The sequence below is a fragment of the Manacus candei genome, unplaced genomic scaffold, assembly GCF_025592945.1.
Source record: "Manacus candei isolate 608988 ecotype Guabito, Panama unplaced genomic scaffold, ASM2559294v1 h1tg000048l, whole genome shotgun sequence".
Lineage (NCBI taxonomy): Eukaryota > Metazoa > Chordata > Aves > Passeriformes > Pipridae > Manacus > Manacus candei.
Window position 1 is genome coordinate 2,748,298 of NW_026138096.1, and position 18,045 is coordinate 2,766,342.

The following is an 18,045-nucleotide window of genomic DNA, read 5'->3' on the forward strand; positions in this document are numbered from 1 at the left end:
ATCTTTTTACTGCGTAATTAGTAGTCATTATTAATACTAACTAATGATATTAAGGAAGTCAAGAAAAGGAAGAAGTCTAATAAGAGCTGGACAAGACAGGTAACAAAAAAAAAAGGAAAAATTATTTACACAGATTAGGCTTCACATAGACTGCACTTTTAATTTCTTTGTCTTATACAATAAATTAGACAGCAACAAGAAGAATAAGCCTGTCTTCTGCTGCAGAAAGAAAGTAAAACAACTGACTAGATATTTATGGGAAACCAAATTATCCTACATGTAGTTAATGGTTTCTTATCCTTTAAATAAACAAGTGTCTACTAATTCTGTAACGTAGAGAAAATCAGTTGAAAATTAGGAAATAAATATTGCAACAAAGGAATTAAATGATAAGTAAACACCAAAAATAAGTAATCAGTGACACTAAAATTGTGAGAGATTCCAACAGAGAACTATGACAAAATCGAATACACAGAGCCAGAAATAAAAACACACACAGTCAAAAAAAGTCAGAGTTGGAAGGAACAAATGAAAAGGAAAAAGAAAGCTACTTCTTTTAAATAAGTGAAACAGGAGAAAATGGGGTGACTCCTGAAGAACCACAATTTTTTTCCAAAGTCATGTTCAGAGATAATAATATAGTTAATATTCCCTTTCGATTTAAAGGTGATCCTACAAGTAAAATGAAAGGCATTTACTTGAACAGAGGCAGTTAAAAGATACGTGCTCTATGCCTGGTTTGGAGTGTGTGCTCTGAGGCAATGGACATGTACAATTATAAGAGCTGACTGAAGTTATCTGGTTTGAAAACAGCCAACACACAAATACTCACTGAAGCACAAAGAACAAACACTTTCACTTTTAAAACCTCCCTTTCCATTAAACAGAAAACACAGGGTTTGTTTTTTTTTTTAAAGTAATACTATTTTTCTCTTGCAGTACAAATATAAAGCGTATGCCAAGCACACAGCAGAAAATCTACTAGGCAGTGTCAACTGCAAGCAACTAACTGAAATTCAGTAGTTTGTTGCAACAGTCACAAAAGAAAGGCCTTTTCCTAACGAGCAAAGAGGTGGAATCAAACCAACCAACCTTCACCTGGGACAAACAGTTGATGTGGTCATGAAAAATCTTGAGACAGACTATGAAACAGTCATTTCACCTGTAAAACAATTTTTGTCTATTGCAGGAGGCATAACTCCCAAAAAGTTACTGTTAGTAGCCTTTGAATCTGTGGTCAGAAGTGTCACTATACCTTAGAACTAAAATTATCTAGGTCAGAGCAAACACAGTGCAAAATCTAGACTTCCCATTTCAGGCAACGTGCAGACTCCAGGTACAGCGTTAGTTTACTCTCAGAACACACTCGGTGTAGCTGTTACGCTGAAATGCTTTCATTTCTGAAGTTCTGTACTACACTGAAGCCCTATAAAGTGAAACAGAGCCCAAAAAATAGATCCAGCATCCTGGATGTAGTAGCCTTATGAACTATAATAAAATTTTATTAAAAATTCAGGAACTTGTATCAACCATCCCTACTTTCAATTACAAAGTCTGATGGTACGTTGAATGGCAGCACAGACTTTACTAGAATTTCTAGGTGAATTTTATTTCTTATGGACATTATGGTAAGAAGGAGGGAAAAAAGTGATAGGGGGCTTGCTGGAAGTGTTCTATGTTTTTAGACAGCATCTTCTATGATAAATCTACTAAACCAAGTACAGTTGTACAACAGATTATGACATATGCCATTTGCAACAGCTGAAAGGTCTTCTTGGCTCCTGATGTGGAGTTAAGGCAGGGAGAAAAAAAGTCCTGAGTGGTTTTGTAAATAGGATTGTGATGAAAGGACTGCAACTGAAAATTGAACTTCCTGACTTCTCAGTGCATGGCAGTCCTTCCTTTTTGAGAGGAAAAAAACCAACTGATGTTATATACCAAGAACTACTACATTTTCTGGTCTTACACTACTACAAATTTTGCTTTAAAATTATGATTACAAAAATAATTTTATATATGGATTACCTCCTCAAAACAGTATCATTCATTCAGAAAACTACAACACACTAAAAAGCAAAATCAAACAAACAAAAACCAAAAAAACCCCAGAAGACAAATAGTAGAGAACTTTCCCCATGTTTACAAAATATAAAGACAAAATACATTCCATGCAATCTCTTGGGCCTACAGCTTTACAGTCAACGCAACATTCATTAGATCCTTTTTTTTCCACAAGTGTTACAAGGAAAACCAATTAAACATCAAAAGACTCCTGCTTGTCATGTCAAATTTACTACTCATTGCAACAGTGTGCCTTATTCATCAAATAGTGTTGACTTGGAAGTCATCATGAACCACATTCTTAACTAATTACAGCAACTGCTACAAAATACTGATTACTATTAAGAATTAGTAAGTTAAACTAAATGCACCAATTATCATAGCCTTCACTTGCCGGGAGATGCCATTCCATCAAAAGCACACGGTACAATGGAAAAGTTAAAGTGTTTATTCTGTCCTTAGTCGTTGCTCCTCCACTGCTGTCCAAGAGACAGGAAATGTTGTTGAAACAACCAAAGTCTTGGGCACTGGGGCTGGTTCCTGCAAACTACACACGCCTTTGTTGCAGAGAACACTTGTCGAGAGAAGGCTGCACGTAACTGTCACATGAGGAATAAGAGCATCATGTTGGCAATGTTATGTCAGTGAATGCAGCACAAGATACTTCCCAGCTAGATAAATATTATGTGGTTTGTTTTGCTTGTAGGATAATATCAAAAGATGCCTGGGCTTCAAGTTAGTGGTCTAAGTGATAACCTTTACTAACTGCTACAACTTGTAGCTGTATTCTTGAACACTGCCCATAGGGCTGAGTGGATAGTTTATTTGCTCTAACTGAAATAAATTAATAAAACAGTTGAAAATCTATTTTCAGCATAGTTTTTAATCTGTGTCAAGTACCAGTAATATTGCAGTTGGGTAGTCTGGGGTTCATTTTTCTAAAAGAGAAAAAAACTTCAAAGGTGGGTGTTTTAATCAGAACATTAAAAATATAGATTTGAGCACAGACATTAAATTACATAATTTTGTTCAGATTCTTTCATAATTTCATTGCAGCAATATTAAATATTCAAAATAGCTGTTTAACCCGCTTTTTTAAATTTAAAATTATTTATCCAGTAAACCATTAGGACTCAGACCTATTTTATTAACCTCACTGGGTTAAAAATGTAGCCATAAACACTAAGTCAACAAGTAACAACCATCATGATCTAGCAACTAGGTAGCAAAAGAAATCCTTTAAAAACTATCAAACGACATTAAAAATAAAATTAGATGTAAATTCAAGTTTTAGACTGTGGTCAATTGAGGTCTAGACAAAACCCTATGTTTGTTCACTGCCTAGTCTCCAGTCTGCTCTAAGTTTGAAAAGGTAATTGAACTCAGTCTATAATTACTGGATTAGATACAGATGGGCTCTGTACATTTCAGGGGAGGAAAGAACTGTTTTGATTCATTTTATGATTGCCTGTAAGGTCAAACTTTTCAAAATGTACTTTCATCTGTTAAATGGTTTCTCAAAGTCCCAGGGGGACATCTTCAATAACTGATGTTTTAAGCAATTTGGATCTATCAGATCCAGTCTTTGAATGTAATATGCTGTCCATTTTCTAGAATTATAAATGTGCATGTAGGTTAATTGCTACAACTCATACAGATTTTCAAAACTACACTTTTTTAGAAAATTGCAAGTTTTACTCAACAACTGTTACGCATAAATATTTGTAGAATTATTATCATTTAGGGTACAGAATATCTTTGGAAATACAAATAAGAAATTAGAAATGTCCTTATTCATAATTCCTTCCCATTTGGGAAGGAATGTTCTCTTAGGACTCAACTGAACAATGTTTGAATAGTTCCAACTAAATCAGTTTACTTTTTGCAAAACAAAAAAAAATGAGAAGCATATCTTAATAAAAAAATCCTAAACAGCACTTGAGAAAACTTCATTTTCCATAGGCTCTGATTTGAACCTTCATCTTCACTCTCTCTCAAGGTCAAATGGGAAACAAACCATAAGTGAGCACTAAACTCTCATTCTCCTAAGAATTTTTTGCAAAGTGTTTTTTTCAGTTAAATCAACCGTAACTCTGCAGCCTGTTTCAGTACAACCAGGATTTCATTTTGCTTAGTTAACAGTTCAAATGTTCTACAAAGGGTATCTAGCTCTGCTCTCACTTAGAGACTCTCAGAGATACAGGAATAACAATTTAAAGCAGAAAACACACCATGCAATCAGAAGGCAATATAATAGTTCAGTTCATAGTCTTAAAATCATAGGAAACTTAATTCCAAACTTATATTCAAGAGTTTCAGTTTATTTGTATTACAACAATCATCTTGCTTATAAAATTCCAGTAGGAAAGTATTTTTTTTTGTTACATCACATTTGTGTTTAATCAACAACAATATCTCACCAGCAAAGTCTCAGACTCAGTCAAAAAAGTTATCTTTGTAGGATCAGACATCTATAGAGTTGTTCTGACAGAGACTCAGTATTCAAGCACCGGTAATAAGGATAATTGGAACTATGTTAATATAATCTCCCTCTGTCTCCAAGTAGGCTAATGAAAAAGCAAATTCTCATGTAGTTTCCATGATTAACACTTTATTCATATTATTTCAAAGTCCTCCACAGAAGGGACATAACCTGAAGGCAGAACCAACCACCACAAAGCCCCAGCAGAAAGAAGCAATAAAGTAACAGAGTTATTTGTATGCCTGCTCAGACAGAAGATCATGTCCATCACCATCAGGCTGCACAGAATTCCTACCACAACTTATAAGTCTCACTGAAAGAAAAAACTTCTTCCACTGCATTTTAAGAATTGATTGATATAAATCAGTTTATTCAAAACAGTTCAACAAACAGACGATGGTTTTTTGTAACAACCACGTACAAACAAATGAAACGAGCATGCAATTTTACTTGAAAGATAAAATCCATGTAATATTTGCCCTATCTTCCTTCCCACATCTATAATGGATGCTTTTAAATGTATTTCTTTAAAATTGAAATAATACTCATATTAGAATTTACATGGGGTGTGTATGCTTAATTCAATAAATCTTGATTTTTATTTAAGATCTATATAAAAAAGGCTTCTTCTTAACTGTAAGCAAAAAAAATAAATTCGCTTCAAAAATGTCTTATTTTTCTTACAAAATAAAATTATAAGTATTTCAAGTGTTTTGTGTGAACCCACAAACTGCTCCTGAAACTACTGTAATTTTTAGACAATAAACTGTGAAGCTAATATAGCTAAATATCCAGGCCACAGTACATGAATTCTGCATGCTATAACATGGCAGAAAATAAACAGGATATAAGAAGTTACACTAGGTCACATTTTAGAACAACTATTAACTCTGTTATTTTTTCCTTTTTTCTTCTCCATCACATTTTCACTACCTCAAATAAGGATTTCCCTGTATTTGCTGTACAGTTCCTTATATCATATTTAGAAGTATAAGAAACAGTATTTCCCATCAGTATTCCTAAGTATGAACAGTATTCATAAGTATTTCCCATCTACACTGTAATGGATTTTACAACGAGCTAAAAATCTTGGGAACTGGAAACAACATCATCAAGAAAAATAAAGTGTATTCTTACAATAAGCTACACTCACTTACTGTGCCTTTACACAAACCTTTAAAAAACAAAGAAAGGAGATATCCAATTCATATAGGTGAAACAGAGTCAGTATGCAGACTACAGCGAGGTAGCATTATTTAATCAATGAACACCTCATATCCATTACTGATTTCTTCACTCTTAAAAACAAAAAAACACTTAACCATCTTTATACATAATTCATCCTCTGAAATTTGTGAGGAAGAAATCTGACAAAAAAATCCCCAACATTAAAAAGTGGTTGCTCATTTCACAGTAACAAGCTTCTATGGTAGATTAAGCAGCCTGCAAAGCCTAATATGGCTATTTTATTTTAGAATAACAACTTTAGCATGTTGTTTCCTATACGTTCTTTTATTCCTAAAAACGAAGAGAGAACATTCATACGTTCGCAGTCCAAGGTCAGACTGATCAGAGTCACAGGTCACTGGAGCAGTAGTCTGGGATCTGAAAAAGCAGTATTCAATTCCTTGCTTTGGTATGAAGCAGTGTCCCATATGGAAAAAGGAATTCCTGATCCATCCTTATGCGTTAACTCCTGCATTACTTGTTGAGTACTGTATGTATTTTGAAATACATGCACTTGACTTAAGATACTTCAAATGATGCACAATCTACCAAATGAAGGATCAGCTGAATCACACCTCAAATAATGTGTGCTACTTGTGGCACTCTATCTTACTTTGCTTCTTCATAAGATCCATGCAGAAATCAGACACTTTTTTTTTCTTGTGATCATGCACCCTAACAAAATAAGATTAAAGGATTTCTTTCCACAAAGTAGATTTTTCAGACTTTAGATCATCTGTGTAGCTCTATTACAAAAAAAACCCCAAAACCAAAAAACCAGAACAACAAAGCAACCACCCACCACTATCACATTTTATAAAAAGGATGACATCAGAATTGGACACAACATTTTGTCATTTTAGTGGTGCTATACACTTTTCCTTTAATTGATAATTCCCTTTATGCTTTGTTAAACTTACATCTTTTAAAAACTTCAGTTCTTTTTTTTGGTATTGACTTCTATGTGCAATATTTCCTAAGAGTCAAAGAGGTCAAATTTGCCCTATCACATTCCCAACCAGAATCAGTAACTACCTTGCTTACACATGCAAAGGTAATGTTAACCTCAAGAATCTTTGCATACATTTAAGAATTTTCTATATGGCTGAATGAGCCATGCCTCAATTTAAGCCCTCATAAAGCAATGTCTTCCCAAGAATATCACAGCAGAAACCACAGTATGCATCACACTGGCCAGCTGAGTCGACCCAAAGAAAATAACATATAACAAAGACAACTGAAGAAAGTAGAATTTTAAATTAATCAAAAATTTGTAGCTGTCACATGAAAACTAGCATGCAACAAGGTTCTGAAAGAATATCTCAGGAACACACACATCTGTTTAATATTACAAGCCAACTGTCAACATCCTAAGTGAAGTTTTAATTTAATATTTTTTTCTTTCTTGATGTTTTACCTTTAGTCAATGCCTTGTGAGAGTATCGGCTTTCTATAAGAAACTGTTAAATATAAAGAAATGTTATTGTAGCATGTTTATAAAATCATAGTTCGAGAACTTTTTATTTTTCTAAGGCCTGACCACAACTTAATTATCTGCAGGACATTCCAAGCTCACAATTGCAAGCTCCAGTTCCCAAGCAATTTTGAACAATATCTACTGTACAGGACATACAGCACTGCAAATACCACAACATGGTAGTGTTTCCCCAAGTCAACATTAGAGCCTTTAGACATGGTTTTTATTTTCAATAAATATTTGTTTCTCTACTAATCATTAAATGTTTTTTTCATCACCATCACATGTTTGTCTTTCACATGTCAGCTTGCTATCACTGCTTCTTTTTAATAGTGCACTGGTAATAAAAAAGACAGATACATTGTATAACATGCCTTCCATTACACATAAAGTGTCCTGAGAGTGAGCACTATGTTCATCTACAGCTCATACAATGTTTTCCTTCCTTTTCAGGAAAGAGTAAGAGCAGGGGAAAAAAACTCTGGAGGCCTTATTTCCCCCTCTCCCCCCATAAAAAAATAAAAAATTCACTGAATGATCACATTAGAATTTAATGAGAATATCAAAATAATACTTCATATTAGAAGTCTAATAAATTTAGGAGTAAAACCAAGACCCCTTCTCTTATTTTCAACCATAAACCAACATAATATTTAAGAGCTTCCAGATATCCTCACAGAACCTCCACCAATATTCACTTGAAACCCATTTCACAATTCCTACCCAGCTGAGACATGGAGAGCTGGGAAGCACCAGTCACTTGCATCCTGTACTACAGAAATGAAATATTCAGTTTGGAATCAGTGAGATTATATCCACATTCAAAACCGTTTAAAAGTCAACCAAAAAAGGAAATATCCAAAAGGAAATGTCAAGCAATCCATTAATAATGGAAAAGCAAAGACTGAAAGGAATCTGGATTACATCTAATTGTATCTGGGTTTTGTTTTGTTTGGTTTTCAAATGCTGGACAATACCTACGGAAATGGAATAGATGTAAATTTGAGTAGATGAAACACATCTGCTCTTCTACAGTTCTCACCACCTTCTATCAAAAGGGAAGGCAGAGTCAGAATGAAAGGATAAAAAGGGACAACAAACACCTGATCACTATAAAATGTCACGTTTTGGCAGACAGAAAGCTTTGACACGCCACCACGAAGTCAGGAAACTTACATTTTCAAGAAAGTGTCCATCATTTAACATTCTATACAATTATATCACAGTAATATTTTCAACAGTAAAGAACAGTTTCCTCAAATTGCTGGAAATGATTCATACCTCCAATTTTCACCTTTAATTGCTCTCACTGCCGAAGCTATTGTGCCAGGTTTTATTATTTCCAGTCTGAAAAATATTTTCAAGTATAGTTGGACTGAAGTTTCAAAGACAGAGCACATAATTACCTAATCTTTCACTGAAAAATTATATCATTTTGTCCACAGTGAAACACAGAAAAACTTAATCCACTCATTACCAAAAATCACAAGTAATCAGCTCAGCATTACAGCAAGAACTAACCCTGATGACCAAAACCAGCCTCAATTAACAAAAACACAAATGTGAGTACTATTCATTGAAAGTAATGATAAGTAACTGATTTTTGTGAGAAGTTGTAAAACCTTTATGTTTTTAAATAGCTGTTCCCTGAGATTAGAATTAAATGTTTTTTTGCTGATCACATATGTGAAGCTTAATTAGCATCCTAAATAACAGCATCTACTCATTTTATTAATATTTGGATACACTTCAGAGTTCAAAACAAGTTGATTCAGAATGATTCAAAATTATTCAGAAATGCTTTGATAATTGTCAGAGAGAAGAAAACTCCTCAGTTCAAGTCTCTATTTAGCAGAAGATAAAAGAAGTTAATTTTCAAATGTCCAAGAACATCCCTCCCTTTGCAAGGGACAAACCACACACACAGAAAATGAGAACAGCAGGATGGTGAGAAGAGTCACAGCTAAGTCCTTCTCTCAGCTGCTATCCACCAAACTTGTTCTATTTTCAAAAAAGGAGACGAGGAGGATAATTAGAACTTTAAAGTTACTAACTTCAGGGAAATCAGCTTTATTTTGGCCTCACTGCTAATACCTGGGGAAATAAACGCCACCAGTTAAATCTCTTAACAAATCACACTGATATTCTTTTTGAGTATGTTTATTTTTATGTTCACTTCTGTCCCAAGCAAGAGATTATATTTCAACATACATAAATACAGAGCCCAAAGATTGTAGTATCAAAGTACTAAAAATAATGAGCTCCTCTTGCTCCAAAATCTTTGATAAAGAACTCAGAGAAACAGTAAAAAGCCTAAATACATCAATTAAATTCACTAACCTGAAAATATTTTCAGCTTCGTTCTCCCTTCTTCCATTTCCCATCCTTTCTTTCCTATTTAGATGTGTTACATCATAACCTCCATATCATTTCCTGATATTCATTCTTTTTATTTTTTATTTTTAACCCATATTTCTATCTCTAATCTTAGACTGGCTCTTCTCCATCATACATCCTTCCATTTACTCCCAGCTATGCCTGGTCGCTTTCTATTGTCTTTCTTTTCCATGGTATCTCTCTGCCTTTCAGACCCCTCGAGCTCCACCATCCTGCCCCTAGCCCACCTTTCTCCTTCAGAAGTCATCCTAATGTATACTCATATGCTCCACAAACTTCCACAAACGTTACCCTTATCTGTGGCAGGATGACAAAGCAAGAACTCTCAAGAAGTGTTGGCTTAATTTGGACAACCACAGTCAGGAAAGAGTTCAGTGACCAGCTACATGATACAACGATTCCTCCAACAACCCCAAGCAAGGAAAGAACCTTCCACAACCAGCCTGGAAGGAGGTAAGGTAAGGACGAAGACAACATCCTCAAAATGGGAACTGCAGCCTTAGATGCTTTTGGATGACTCAGCACCACATGGGTTCCAGTTAGTCAAAACAAAATTAACAGGCAACTAAGGAAAGTTGTCTCCCAAGCCAACTTTCAATCCCGCTGTTCTGTTATATTCAGAAAATAATTCCCAGGGAGTTAAGAATGTACTTTAAAACAAACAAACAAAGCTGGGGGTGGGGAGGGGAGGGACACAATGACAGACATTTGCACAGACATTTCCCAAAATGTAAGAGTTCATAACTTTTCCCTCAAGGCCAATCTATACCGTCACCGTTGTTTCTAATGTGAGTTTTGCTAAAACCAGAAGCATTACATGGAGAACATTAGTGATTTGGCATTTAATCCTAATGCATTGAACAAGGTCAGCATTTCATTCTTCTCCAGAAGTATTTTCAAAAAAAATCTTTACTCTGCTATTTCCTTAACCAGCTTTTTATGTGTTTCTCCTCTACTAATTAAAATTACCAACTTCTTTCCCTTCCATCTCTCAGACTAAACTTTTTCTCTAACAAGGATGAAGGAAATGAGAAGTAAAAGCAATGCTCATAATTAAGAACTAACATTATCCATAATTTGCACAGGGAACGAGATAAATCTGAAATATTAGACAGCAGTAAGCTGTAACTCCCTATTTGAAAAAGCATAATTCAAAATTATATTTTCTGCCTACAACTTGGGGGAGGGAAACCCATGTGCATGTAAACGAGTACAAAATGCAGCATCACTGGTGAACTTTGGGGAAAAGAGTGACTGTTCATAACTATATATGGGAGAAGTCAGAATTAATCCTAATGACCTCAGCTGTGGGCCCAATTTATTAGAACTTACCTCTCATTAAAAGTTAAGAAGTGAACTGAAATATCACTCGCTGTCCAAAATTTGGCACAGTCATTAATTTCTAATAAAGACTATAACTGGCTACACCACAAGCAGTATATATTTCCCCTGTATCCAAATATTCTCTCATGGGAATTATTCTTATGCAATCATTAGAGTCAAAACGATCGTATAAACTAACCTTATTAAATCAGGTTATAATTTTTTAGTTTGAGTATAAAACCAAAACCATTAAAGCAACAATTTTAACCATTTTTGGCCATTTCCCTCACAGCACTGGTTAGTATCAGCTATTCAATCACAACAGAAGCAGTTCACTACATAACCACAGTCTTTGATGCTCTGCCTGCATTCTGCCACAGACTTTAATGGTACCACTCTTGGATATGGAAGTTTTAAGGATTAAGTCCCTTTCCGGTCTATCCTAGACCCGGCAAATCCATGTCCCATCCTATAAAAGTTAACATAATAAACTGGTTATTTCTTTATTTTGGATATTTCTCAGTCTTTCGAAAAGCTCAGATATAATGTGATTCGCTCTGGAGTCACCAACCTGAACTTGATTCACAACCAGCAGCATAATAATTACTGTATATTCCAATAAAACATTTAATACTTGGCATTTTTATTTTTATATACCTTTTACTTTTAGAACAGAGATGGTGTTACTCCCTGCATCAGTATATTAGTCTGCCAAGAACTGAAGTTACTATATATCCAAAAATAGTAGGCAGTGGAAAAGCCTGTGGACCTCCCAGTCTGCAAGTCTACTCTTTTTCTTATTACATTAAAATTGTATTAAGCACAAGGAATCCTCTGCTTGAAATCTAGATCTCCGGATTTCATCTGCTAATATTTTTCAAAATTTTTTTTGTTTGTAAATCCCTAGAAATTTTCCAGTGAGGGTGTAGACTTGTCTTTCTCTGTTAATACTGCACGTTACACAGTCTTGGTGGCTGAATTTTATTCTTGGTGCTTCTGAAAGCAATCCCAAATAGTCTGAAAGGGATCAGAAAGTATATATGTTTAAAAACACTCAGTTTTAATTGTGCTATGTCAACAATTATATCATGTTATTCAAGGTGGTCCTCTATAGTCAATTTGGGGGACCAGCTACTGGTTTGGAGCATTTTTGGGCTTTATTAAATGAAGTGACAGTGGCAATGATGAAGCCATTGTAAATTCCATATACAAACACTCCTACCCTTTTTTCTCCTATGGGAATGCTCTAAATAACAAACTGTGCAAAAATGTGCAGGAAGACCCCACGTTTGGGATCGAGGACAAAACATCAGCTCTCCATCTCTTCTAACAGCATTGCTCTTTTGAATTATCCCATGGGCTGCATTCCAAACAATGGAATATGCTGGATTTTGCAGGTATGCATGAAAAGCTGTTTTACCCAGAGAATGGGTAAAACATTTTAAAATTAAAAAAAAAAAAGCCACCACTATCCTCTGGGTAGCCAAAGCAGCGTACAAAAGTCAGGTAGCCTTGAAACTAAAAGGTTTGCTTAAAATTTATATTCAATGCCATTTGTTCTGGCTTTCACGAGAACTAGTTTTGGAGACAAGTTTTATGTGAGGATTTTTCCTCCTCATTACACATTTGTACAGAGCAGCTGAACATATTTTTTATGTGAATATTGGCCTATCATACCAATTTTTTTTGAAGAATCAGTTAATCATCCTACAGAATCCATACACAGAGCTTATATGAATAACAGATGTTGCAGCCTCATGAATCTGGCATCCTTATGTGTTCAACAGCTTCAAACATGGACATTTGATCATTCTGAAATTTTGCATTTAAAGACTAAGAAACATTTAACCTTTCAATTTTTCCAATCTCAAGGATATGTTTTCAGATAGGCCTGGTATTGGTTTTGAATTCATGCTACAACACTTCATTTTTTAGCTTTTTGCAAAACTTTAAGAAGAGAACCTCCCATAGCAAATCAGGAGATTTTATTCATGGCTGCAATCAAGCCTGCCATGAAATTCTACTTGACCATTTTTTTATATTTATTTCTGTTAATAGGCTGTATGACCCTCGATTCTATTTCTCCAACACATATTGAACAGTGAGTAGAGATAAAAGGTTCTCTTTCCTTCAATATTTTCAAATACCTAAGCAGCATATGACACAGATGATATTTCCAATAGCTCATACTTGCCATTAAAAAAAAACAGGAAAGGCTTAAACAGTCAGATTTCCTAATATTGTCCTAAAACAGAAACTCAAATGCCAAACACCTTCCAAAACTGACATCTTTTAAAATATCCAAAATAACAGATTTAAGACATTGTAAAGCTGTGAACTAGTCTCACAAACTCAGCCTCTGCGCTGCTTTTGTTTGTCACTGAGCACTTACTGCAAGTCTGGTTTTTTTTTCTTGAATACTTCTGCTCTAATCAGTAAAATTCTTCAATCATTTAGCTTAATCCCAAATCTGACACCATATGAAGGAACAAATATATTGGGTCTGTGTGGCAAGGTTTTGGTAGCAGGGGGGCTATGGAGTGGCTTCTGTGAGAAGCTGCCCAAAGCTCCCCCCCATGTCTGACAGAGCAAACACCAACCAGCTCCAAGATGGACCTGTCACTGGCCAAGGCCAAGCCCAGCAGCAAAAGTGGTTGTGCCTCTGGGATAAGAGTTAAGAAGGGGGTGCAAAGTGTTGCTGCACAACAGTAACTGCAGGTGGAGAGAGGAGGGAGAATATACGAGAGGAACAACTGTGCAGACACCAAGTTCAAGTGCAGAAGCAGAGGCACCGAAGCAGAGATGTCCTTGTTGCCCACGGTGCAGACCATGGTGAGGCAGCTGCCCCCCTGCAGCCCATGACAGTCCGTGGTGGAACAGAGATCCACCTGCAGCCCCTGGAGGACCCCCCACTGGAGCAACTGGAGGTGCCCAAAGGCAGCTGTGACCCCATGGGAAGTTCAAGCAGTCTCCTGGCAGGACCTGTGACCCCATTGAGAGAGGAGCAAGCCCACAGTGGAGCAGTTGTGCTGGCAGGACTTGTGACACCACAGGGGATCCAGGCAGGACCAGCTTGTTCCTGAAAGACTGCACCCCATGGGAGGGACCCCATGCTGGAACAAGGAAAGAGAGTGAGGAGTCCTCCCCTGTGGAGGAAGGCACAGCAGAGACACTGTGCAATGACCTGACTGCAGCCCCCATTCCCAGTCCCCCTGTGCCACTGGTGAGGAGGAGGCAGAGAATTAGTGAAGAAGGGAGAGGTGGGGGAAAGGTGTTATTAAGAATTTGGTTTATTTCTCAATATCCTATTCTGATTTGACTGGTAACAAATTAAATTCATTTCCCCAATTTAAGTCGATTTTATCCATGACATTAACTACTGAGTGGTCTCTCCCTGTCCTTATGGCCCATGAGCCTTTTGTTCTATTTTCTGTCCCCTGTCCAGATGAGGAGGACAGAGATAGAGCAGCTTTGGTGGGCACCTGGTATCCAGTCAGGATCAACCTGCCTCAGCTACATATGCCTGTACAAGTATGACAGAATACAAACTTAAATATCCCTGTATACTGCACTAAAAATAGCCATGTAACTGTAAAGTCTAAGAGAAAAAATGCTGCTTTTGTTTTAATTCATCAAAAAGCACTAACATACAGATAATGAATTCTAACAATCTTTTATAAATTGCAAGCAATGGAAAGTATGTCACTGTAACTGTAGCTTTCCTCTAGGGAATCCCTCCAGAATCATTTCTTACCTGGTCCTAGTCAATATGCAACTGGTGAAGAGATGGAGACATGCCAGAAACATTCACCATACATAAAGCGTAAGTCATCTTTCATTACATATCAGACAACCCAATGGTTGTACAATGCAGCTGACAGACCAAAAAAACCCCAAACCAAACAAACAGTGATGGGTCAATGCTAGGGCAAAGAAAATCCTTTCAACAAGTTCACAGCCATAACATTAATCTTCGATTTATATGGATCAGTTTTGTCACAGATTAACAACATCACCAGCAACACCAGTCTCTGCAACCAACATTACCGTGGTTATAGATGACCTCATAACATCCTTGTGTTAACAACTTAGTCTCAAATACAAAAACCTTCATCAGCTCCCCAGAGACTGCAGCAATACAGGATACCTGAGCATAAAACAGTCAGCTTCAAAAAAATACAAAGTAATACAGAATGTTGAAGTATTTTCTTGTGACTAACACAGAATACCAAGAGCACACAGATATCCTTTCATCTCTATACCAGCTTCCCCACACCATATCTATTCAAGTCAAAACCCTTATATTCTACACTCTCTATGCCTACATCAATCCACCAAAAAAATCACATTAAGTTTGAGAATGTAAACCAGGACTTTATAACTCTATCTCCCAAGAGCATTGAAACTTCACCATAAATACAGGTGCCCGCTTGTAGGATTACTGCTACAATTTTGCCAGCTTCTTCCTCAAATGCAAAGCACCTTCAATCTTCCTTCTTAAACATCACTTAAGACTGTACACAATGAAAACAAAAAACAAAAAACCAAAAAAATCTCCACAGTTCTCAAATCCTACAGCAAGACTCATAGTCCTTCAGGGGCAGAAAGGAGAAAAAGAATACACAACATACAATAGAATTACATCACTTAACACAGTTCAGTCAAGTGTTCAAACACATTAATAACATGACACAAAACCTCCATGGGATGGACTACAAAGGAGACTTCTGATACTACAGCTAAGCAGCCACCCAGTCTCACACTCCACCTGTGCTGCCAGGGCTGGCTGATGCTCCTGGAGCTTGGAGCACAGGTGGCATCAGTACAGCTCTACCTGCAAGATGCTACGCAAAGCCACCCAGAATATAATGTTGAAAGGAGAAATTCTGTGTGTGGACTCCGTGTATTTCACTATTTCCATATTTGCAGGTCAAATGGAGAACTTCCACTATGGACTTTTGGCTTGTCTAGTTTGGAGAAAAGATGGCTGAGGAGCAACCTCATTGCTCTCTACAGTTTCCTGGGGAGGGGACCTGAAGAAGGAGGTGCCGGCCTTTTCTCTCCGGTATCCAGGGATGGGACGAGTGGGAATGGTTCAAATCTATGCTGTGGGAGGTTTAGGCTGGACATTAGGAAGCATTTCTTTACTGAGAGGGTGGTCAAACACCAGAACAGGCTTCCCAGAGAGGTGGTCGATGCCCCACACCCCAAGTTGCACAGTCTTGGCCAAAGCAGCTAAGTTTTTAATTGCAAGGCTAAACAAAGTATTTGAAAGAGGGTGTGGCACATACATAATCAAACTGGACTGTATTTGGCTGAAACAAGCAGTTAAAATCATAATTTATTTACAGCTTATTCTTCTAGCTGTAGTTTCAATGCTTTATTCACACATTTAGATGGTGGTCTCAGCACCAGCCCAAGTGCAGATTTAAAAGTTTCAGCTTTGTTGATGAAGAAGATTGAAATTGAATAGTCTACTCTGTTCTGCCTTGGGTAAGACTGAAGAAGCCTGTTCTCTCTAACACTGCCTTTAGTTAAAATCAGAAAAAATGAGGGGGGGGGAGGAGATCACGAATGTAATTTTATGGACAGGTCTGATTGCTGCAGATAGATCCCTCCTAGCAACTCACAGCTGACAAGTCACATATCATTTTTTTCTAATGGTGAATAATTATATGTTCATTTAACAGGTACTCAACTTGACACCTCTGCTTAGGCCTCAAAGCAGTCACTGAGCCACTAAACTCAAGTGTTCTAAAACACATCAGTTTTTATGTACTCTCTCTCACAGTTGGGAAACATACAAAGAGCACAGAAATATGACATTAATATCTATGCTTGAAAACTAAATCATCCCTAAGTCAGAAAGTGACAGAACAAGACAACTTGTGCATTCTTCATTTAGTCCTAAACTTGCATATACATTCTGTAAGCCTGTATCCTCAGAGACTGTATTAAGCAGCCTTTTTCTCTTAGTTTTGAAAGTACAGTCCAGTGCCTTATTAAATATATGTTATTGAAACTCTGCCTTTGACTCAGTATGGAGGAAAACAATCTGTGACAAAACTGTTCTTACAGAACAACTGTGGACTGAGTAACTAATGCCAGTCAGCTTTCAGGTCTGTAATTCCTTAACTTTCCAGTGCTTGTCTTTTCGAGTCTTAAAACGTTCCGATTACCTCTGTACATTTAATTTGCCTAGGACTGGCATTTTACAGCCATACCGTGTGGCAGGGGAGGCAACCAAACTAAAGGCAGCAAGTAGGAAAAGGAATTACAAACGCTGACGAACACAAGTGCTGGGGGAGCGCTCTCTTACGTGGCAGCTGGCGTGAGGGAACACCCGTGCACGCCGGCACGGCCGAAGGGACGGCGGTTCTGCACCACGGAACCGCAGCCTTGGCAGGAGGGGCCGCGGCCCGGAGAGCCCCCGGGCCGCCCCGGAGGAGCCTGGAGGCGACAGCCGGGCTCGGAGCCGCCCCCGGCCGCCACAGCCGCGCCGGCCCGCGGCTCTCCCAGCCCACACCCGTGTGGGAAAGCGCTGCCCCGGGGCTCTCTGCGGGCGGCTCCGGGGCCTGCTCGCTGTCCCCGGGTCCCGCCGGACGCTCCGGGGCGGCGGTGAGGGGCGGGCAGTCCGCCCTCCCCCCCGGGCCTCACTCACCACTTCCCGGGCGCGGCCGGTGAAGTCGCTCTTGGAGCGGGTGGCGCCCCGCTTGAGCAGCTCGTCCCTGGCGCTGTCCCCCGCCGCCACCCCCAGCGCCTTGTTGCGGGTCTTGACGGTCTTCACGCTGGCCTTGAAGAGCAGCGTGATGTCCACCGCCATGGCGCCCGCCGGTGCCGCCGCTCGCCCGTCCCCGCGCAACGCGGCCCCGCGCGGCGCGTTCCGGCCTGCGCGGCGGGGCGGGAGGGGGCGGGGAGGCTCCCGCTTCCTTCGGGAAGCGCTCGGGAGCGGCTCGTGCCCGCGGGAACCGGCGACGCGAGTGCGGACACGGGGGGCTGCCGCCTCCTCCGGTCTAATAGCGGCTCTGCGGGGAATCAGAGCTATATTCCAGCAAAACTCGGGCGTGTAGGTCAGGCC

General features: G+C 38.4%; 1 protein-coding gene across 1 annotated transcript in view; it reads right to left on the reverse strand.

Moving 5' to 3' along the window:
- The window catches only part of STX18 (syntaxin 18), a 60,054-nt gene extending 42,226 nt beyond the window's left edge, over positions 1 to 17,828 (reverse strand). Inside the window, exon 1 of the mRNA XM_051798487.1 lies at positions 17,629 to 17,828. Within this exon, the coding sequence (XP_051654447.1) occupies positions 17,629 to 17,790 (162 nt within the window). The 5' untranslated portion in view covers positions 17,791 to 17,828. The remainder of the gene's footprint in view (positions 1 to 17,628) is intronic.
- Between the last annotated feature and the right edge of the window lie 217 nt (positions 17,829 to 18,045).